This window comes from Triticum dicoccoides, chromosome 7A (assembly GCF_002162155.2).
Source record: "Triticum dicoccoides isolate Atlit2015 ecotype Zavitan chromosome 7A, WEW_v2.0, whole genome shotgun sequence".
NCBI lineage: Eukaryota > Viridiplantae > Streptophyta > Magnoliopsida > Poales > Poaceae > Triticum > Triticum dicoccoides.
In genome coordinates this window covers 127,585,991-127,593,334 of record NC_041392.1, presented here as the reverse complement: position 1 = coordinate 127,593,334, position 7,344 = coordinate 127,585,991, and the positions used below count along the sequence as shown (strand labels likewise).

The 7,344-nt window shown below is 39.4% G+C and overlaps 1 protein-coding gene and 1 long non-coding RNA gene across 3 annotated transcripts; one reads left to right on the top strand and one right to left on the bottom strand.

Moving 5' to 3' along the window:
- Positions 1-481: 481 nt before the first annotated feature.
- LOC119328738 lies at positions 482-5,061 on the bottom strand. The gene is made up of 6 exons (XR_005159127.1): positions 4,974-5,061; positions 4,457-4,509; positions 4,156-4,258; positions 3,334-3,379; positions 2,489-2,604; positions 482-1,143 (listed from the first exon to the last, which is right to left on the bottom strand). It is a non-coding gene; the product is annotated as an uncharacterized LOC119328738 (long non-coding RNA).
- On the top strand, positions 1,707-7,137 carry LOC119328737 (protein FAR1-RELATED SEQUENCE 5-like). 2 transcript variants are annotated; one of them, XM_037601711.1, is made up of 7 exons: positions 1,707-2,526; positions 3,679-3,750; positions 3,831-3,878; positions 3,988-4,086; positions 4,163-4,267; positions 4,360-6,753; positions 6,825-7,137. In XM_037601711.1, exons 6-7 carry the CDS (start codon positions 4,719-4,721, stop codon positions 6,938-6,940), a joined length of 2,151 nt encoding a protein of 716 aa, XP_037457608.1. In that variant the 5' UTR covers positions 1,707-2,526; positions 3,679-3,750; positions 3,831-3,878; positions 3,988-4,086; positions 4,163-4,267; positions 4,360-4,718; the 3' UTR covers positions 6,941-7,137. The 2 variants fall into 2 exon arrangements, with proteins under 2 accessions (XP_037457608.1, XP_037457607.1); XM_037601710.1 differs by having other exon boundaries at positions 4,354-6,753.
- Positions 7,138-7,344: the final 207 nt, after the last annotated feature.

Genomic DNA, 7,344 nt, shown 5'->3' with positions numbered 1-7,344 from the left:
ACAGTTTGTACAAACTAATCCGCACTCCACAGCACACACACCCATAAAAATATCTGTACGTATATTTTTCTGTCCGAACACAAAATAGTTCATATATTTTGAACCGGATGTTCGATTTAAGATCCGTTTGAACTGTAATGTTTTGTCTCGGTGAGATCTTTGAAATGAATATGTTTCGATAAATTATTATCATTTGCTTCTTTGAAGCTTGACTTGGAATTTGATGTACTAGAAAAATGTGAACGTAGGACACACATTTGAGAAAGATGTAGATATTCCTCACCGAATTTTTTTAAAACGTGTCAATGTTCCAGTCAAGTTTTGAGTTAAATTTCAAAGCAACAAAATACTGATTTTGAAAAATACACTCAATATTGATTTCGATTCAAAGATCTCATCAAGTAAAAAAGGTTGTCAAATTGGTTCTGAAATCCTACATTTAGTTTAAAAATATATGACCCCTTTTTTTAAGGGAATGCCATCATGGCTAGTTTTATTGATTCGGCAATATCATTACATCGTTCACAAGAGCGTTTACAAGAAAATCTGGGGGTTCCTCAACCCAATTACTAGATATATCATTATCATATGAATGTTTGGCTAAGAGGTGGGCAACACCGTTTGCTTCCCGTCGACAGTGCACAAACTCCACATTCCCGATCATACCTGCTAAAACGAAGCAGTCTGCAAAAATAGATGTAGATTCACTCCATATCCTCTCCTGGCCTGAGCATGCATTAAAAACTTGAAGGGGGTCAGCTTCAATCTGAATTGAGGTATATCCCAAAGACTCCGCCAACTGAAGGCCATTTTTCATTGCCATTGTTTCCGCCATGTTATCATCTATCACATGCGGGATTAACGTACATGATGCCGCAATGAAAGAACCATGGCTATCTCTGATCACAGCCCCCGTTGCTCCTTTCCCTTCATTCTCATGGAAAGATGCATCCACGTTTATCTTGACTATTCCTGAAGGTGGTTTTTTCCAACATTGCTCCCCAGGTGTAGTCCCATACGTGCCTGAAGAAGCTCTCTGAAAATTGGCGCAAATCGCCTGGACTGCAATAGCATTTCTGCTCATTGGGGGTATTGTCTCATTATGTGTTTGCCTTCTTCTGAGCCACCATAGATACCAACATGCTGTAAGTAAACACACAGATTTATTTTGATCGGAGTGTGTTCTGTGGAGTGCGTGTTAATTTGTACACACTGCAAGGTTGTTTCTGCAAAAAAGTATAGTACTACTTTTCCAAAATCTGGTCCATTACCGTTTCATCTAAGGGTTCTGAATCTACCGGTGCATTGGGTGCACAGATTGGATTGGTGCACATGATACATTCTCGAGAACACAGACTAGCTGCAGAGGAACCTTTGCGTCAAATCAGCTGCCTAGTCAAATGTAAAGACCTCTCCTCTATTGGGATTTGGGAGAGAGAGAGAGAGAAAGAGACTACTGCATGCATGCATGCATAGGCAAACTATTCCAAATTTCAAACAAGACGAGGAACTATCTATGCCAACGTGCACTGCTACAAACTAGACTGTGGAGGGAGAAAGGTGCCCTACGTCCGATTGCAAAGGAAGCATATGGGAGCCCAGCTTGAAGGCTGCGTACCACTACAAAAATATTTTGCAGATCACTGTGCAGACCATTAGCAGGAACTGGGCGCAAAACAGTGTGCAGACCGTGCGGAACGGCCACCAGGAACTGGGAGCAGATCATTGTGCAGTCGTGCAAAACAGTGTACAGAGACAGAGCATGCATGCCAGGAACGGACGCCAGGAACTGGGCGCGGCCAGAGCGCTGCCGGGTGAGCCAGTGATTAAGGAGACTACTCTTCCTTTTAATTTTTTTGAATTGAGACAAGTCTTCTTTTGAAAGCTGACGTAGTGCATTTACCTGGCGTGCGTGAACATGGACATGCGCGGTAATTAAGGAGACTGGTCTGAATTTAAACGGAGGAAAGACGTGATTGATCGACAGAGAAACTTCATGGCAAAAGGAGCCGGTCCTTTCTTCAAGTAGGGGCAGGTTTATGTACGCCCTGGCGGCACGCGACGAGCCAAAAATTTAGGGACTGTCTATTTGACATTTGACTGTTTTTCAATTTAAAAACAGTCAAATGTCCTGCCCAATCAGGACATTACAGCTGTACTAGCAGGGAAATCAATAAAAAGGAAAAAAAACACCTAAACGGGTCGGGTAACCATCTAACCCGGTTAGATGGCAAAACAGGGACCACAACTAAACCATCCCACCAATTCAGGGACCACAAAACAGCCGAAGCTTGCAAACCACGCAAGAGGCCAGAACCCCCCTCCACAAAAAAGCCCTCCCTCCTCAAACACTAGACAGATCTCACCTAACCAGATCTGGGGACGACCATGGGACTGGAAGAGGCGACCATGACAGATCAGGGAGGAGGAGATCGCCCAGGAAGAGAAAAACGAAGAGGAAACACAAAATTGGGAGAAGGGGATGAACCTGCTGATCACCAAGGAGATGAACTACATGATCCACAGGTTAGTAACTCCTCTGCATCATCTCTCTTTCACTCTCTTAGGCTCTCGCATTGACAGAAGCCTGACGATTTGCTTCATCTACAAGAACAGAGGAGCATAGATCAACATCAGAAAACATTCATGAACCTGGTCAAAGAAGGCACTGTCCCCATGTGATTAGTCTTGTGTCCTGTAAATTTTTTGTGTAAAATCCTCCTAAATTCCGGTGTAAAAATGGTTCTAGACTAAATTGAAATAATTACATTCCAATAACAGAGAAAATTAAACAGCAAAAATCATAGCAATGAAACATTTGACAAAAAGAAAACAGAAAATCACAAACATTCAGTATCCATTGTAAAAAAATGCTAGAGAATTACAGTGTAAACCCTATGTAACTAGCCTTGTACCTAGAAAATTTACATTGTAAGTATACGAGAAATTACACTGTAAAAAATCATTGTAGCTACCTAGAAAATTCCAGTGTAAAAATGTTGTGTAGCTGATGGTTCTTACTGTAGTTTGCTATTTTTCAAAACATTCAGTAATCTAATAAAGTAAACAATCCATAGTAAAAAATGAAAGAAAATTACAGAGTAATACCAAATTTCACTGTGCTTCTTCTTTTGGTTGATTCTTTCGTAAAATTTACATTGAAAGTACATGAGAAATTAAACTTTAAACTACATTGTAGCTACCTAGAAAATTCCAGTGTAAAAATGACGTGTAGCTGATGCTTCTACCTGTAGTTTACTATTTTATAGAAACATTCAAGAAACTAAAAAGTCAAAAATACAGTGAAAAAATGACAGAGAATTAGAGCAATACCAAATTTCGTTTGCCACATATTTCGGGCTTCACTGAACTGGCAACCCTGTTAAAAACAATGAGGACAACTCAAAAATCCAGTGAAAAAAGGATGCTAGAAAATTACAGTGTAAAATCCTATCTAACTAATCCTGTACCTAGAACATTTACATTGAAAACACAAAAGAATCTACACTGAATCAACCCTGTTAGAATTACAAAGGGGGTTACAATGTAAGTGCACAAGAATTTACACTGTAAAAGTACCATGTGAGAAATACATGAGGTTTAGAAAAAATACAAAAAACATGATTTGCTGCTCAAGATTATGTTAACACTGACATTCTACTTTGCAATTGTGAACAGGATAGGAGCATAGCGAGGGCAGTGACTGAAGATGATCTATTGAGAATGTCACAGGAAGAACTCATACTAAATGTGAGATGAACTAGCTAACACTTTGCAGATGTATTTAAAAATGCATAAAAGGAATAAAAGCTAACATAATCATCATGCAGGAAGCTTTTTCTTTCACCGCACTACTTCATTCCGACATTATATACAAGGTAAAAAACAGGCAATTTTTACCAAAGTATCATTCTGACAAAAATATTATTATAAATCAAAATACCAAGTATCACTCTGAAAAACTACAACTTCTGATGAAACTTGCAGGTACATTCAGGAGATGTCTCTACGAACATTAATGAAACTATCTTCGAAAACACCAGGAGCAAATCACATGACAGTTTCATTGCAACATGATATGACAATGTGAGCAAAACAACACCTGCTACAAGAAAAAAAGCCTAAGGGAAAGCACACTAACAAATTGTTACTTACTTTGCAGACACTGGAGGTAGACTTGCATCATGAAATGGCAGCAAGTGCAGATGACCGGAGAGAATCCAATCCCTGGGACAATAACCTGTTCAACAACATGAACCTGCAACAGGTACACACCAGAAAAATTCACAAAAACTCAAAATGATGAGCAGAAACATTACAAACAAAAATAAAGTAAAACAATATCACTAAAAGTTGCAGGAGCCTGAAGATGTTGATCCTACTAGAGCAGAAGTTAACACGAACTCAAGCACAGACCGGGATGAAGAAAGAGATAGAGAGGAACAAAAAGACTCACTTGCACAAGATGGAGACGCTGGATACCTTGATGAAGAAGACATTGAGAAGTTCCTGCAAAATGAACAAGATGCAGCATCAGAAGGGAATCTCATGAACACTAGTAGCAATTTCAAGCCGCATTTAGGCATGCAATTCAAAACAAAGGAAGAAGCACAGGAATATTTCAATTTCTACTCAAAAGTGGCAGGCTTTTCAGTGGCTACAGTTGCAATCTCAAGAACAACAAGCAAAAAAGGAACAATGAGGTGACAAGGATCACTATGAAGTGCAACAAGTGGGGCAAGACAAAAGAAATGGAGAAGGACTGCATAGTGCCCATGAGAAAATCTACAGTCATTGCTAAAACAGATTGTAAAGTCGTGATGGTCATATCAGAAAAAGGAGGGTTATGGGAGATTACAAGACAACAGCTAGAACACAACCATGAATTAACACCAAATAGTAGATTCTTCAGGTCTCATAAGTACATGTTAGATGAAGAAAAGTGCTTGATAAGGGTTTTGAAGCACACAAACCTGGAAACAAGAAGGATAGTAGCTGTCCTAGCTTACTTGCGAGGAGGAATGGCTCATCTTCCCTACACAAAAAAGCATATCACTAACTATGCAGCGACAGTAAACAGAGATATCGCAATCTCTGACATGATGGAAGTAGTGCAAATGTTCAACAAGAAGCAAGAAGAAAATCCTGGATTTTGCTACTTGTTTGAGCTTGATGGAGAAAATAAAGTGAGAAGCTTATTCTGGACAGATGTGCGGTCAAGAATGATGTATGACATTTGTGGTGATTGCATCAGTTTTAACACTACGTTCCTAACAAACAGATACAACCTACCGTTTGCATCCTTTGTGGGGATATCCCCACATGGCAACACATACTTGTTTGCTTGTGCATTCATCGTCAATGAGACGAAAGAAACATTTGCTTGGTTGTTTGAACAATTCCTGATGGCTATGGGAGGAAAGCATCCTATATCGATCATTACAGACCAGGACAAGGCAATGCAAGCAGCAATTGAAAAAGTCTTTCCTAATGCTACCCATAGGAGCTGCATCTTCCACATAAAGAAGAAGGCAAAGGAGAAAGTCGGGCCCTGCTTCCAAGCTAATGAGGGACTCTACGAAGATTTCCAGGACATTGTGGACAACTCCTTAACGGTTGAAGAATTTGAAACACACTGGCCAGAAATGATAGAAAAATACAAAGTTCACCACATCAAGTACTTCAATGACATGTGGGAAAATAGGAAAAAGCTCATACCAGTGTATTTCAAGGACAAATTCTTCCTATTCATACAAACTACAGCGAGAAGTGAAGGAACGAATTCCCTTTTCAAAAAAGGGGTTGGAGCAAAATTTAGTGCTACTAGCTTTTTGAGAGAGTATGACCGGATACTTGATGTTGTGCATGACAGGGAAGAAGAATGCGACCATGTTTGTAGAAACAAGAAAGTTGCACAGAAAGCATTTTGGTCGAAATACAGCATAGAAAGGCAGGCACATGAGCTATACAACATTGGAATATTCAGGAAATTCCAGTTTAAAATTTCAGACACAACATGGCTGCATGTCTTTGAGCAAGAAAAGGACAAAAACTACATTGTGGCACAAGCCGAAAACTATCCTATAAAGGAACTTCGGAAAAGGTTGTACTTAGTGCAAGTTGGACTAAAAGAAGAAGAATACTCTTGCATCTGTTGTGCATTCCAAAAATATGGCCTCATGTGCTCGCACATACTTCGAGTGATGATCCATCTCAACATTGAGAAGATACCAGAAAAATACATCATTGACAGATGGAGGAAGAATGACTACAAGCTTGATATTACAAAGGCACCAGCTGTTGCAGCTGAGAACTCCACACTAAGGTACAATGTGTTAGCAAGGAAATTGATGCATGTGGCATCAATAGCTTCGAAGAAGAAGAGGAAATATGAGTATCTGTTGGGAGAATTAGACAGGATAAACAAAAGGTTACGGGAAATGGATGACGAAGAAGAAACAATGGATGAGGGGCAAAGTGCAACAACAAGAACAGTTACATTCATACCAACAGCAGGAGAGGGAGAAAGATCAACATCATCATTCACAATTCAAGACCCAGATGTAGCAAAGACAAAGGGGAGACCAAGGATGCTGACTATTCGTGAAGCAATAAAGCAAAGCAAGTTCTACAAATGTTCACACTGTGGATCACAGAGACACACAGTAAAGAATTGCACGAACCTTGACAAGGTGTACAACAAGCCTAAAGGCAAACAACCTAAGCAGTCAAACCCAAGGAATGTCAAGAAAGGTAAGTAAAAAATTTGAAATGAGCTCTACTTCATTGCAAGTATAGAATTTAATACCACTCATTGGATACAGGCGGAGATAACAAAAGAAGTAGCCAGAGGGACAACGGCAAGAACACAACGACACAACACAACCCTGAAGCAGAACCCTCCGGAAGAAGTGAAGTAAACAAATTGACCATAACATGAGGAAATAAGAAAGACAAGAGGACAAGGTAGGAAAGAAAAGATGAGTAGGAGGGAAAAAGTGATAGGAAAAACTACTAGTGAACAAGGAATGTACTATGATGGAAAGCAATGTTTGCTACCTATTTTCGAATTCATTGTTGGTCTATGATGGTTACCAGTGTTGCTACCTAATTTCGAAATCACTGTTTTACTATGATTGAGAGGAGCGTTGCTACCTAATTTCGATCTGTTATGAACGAATTAAACTACAATACATATTTTTCAACAAAAAATGTAAAGAAGCTTATAGTACATTTCAGAAACGTGTGTGAAAGGAAAATGTACCTGCCAAAAAGCATGGAGGAAGAACATCCACGAAATAATTATGCGACAAAACAGATTAAAGAGAACAAAAGACGATGACA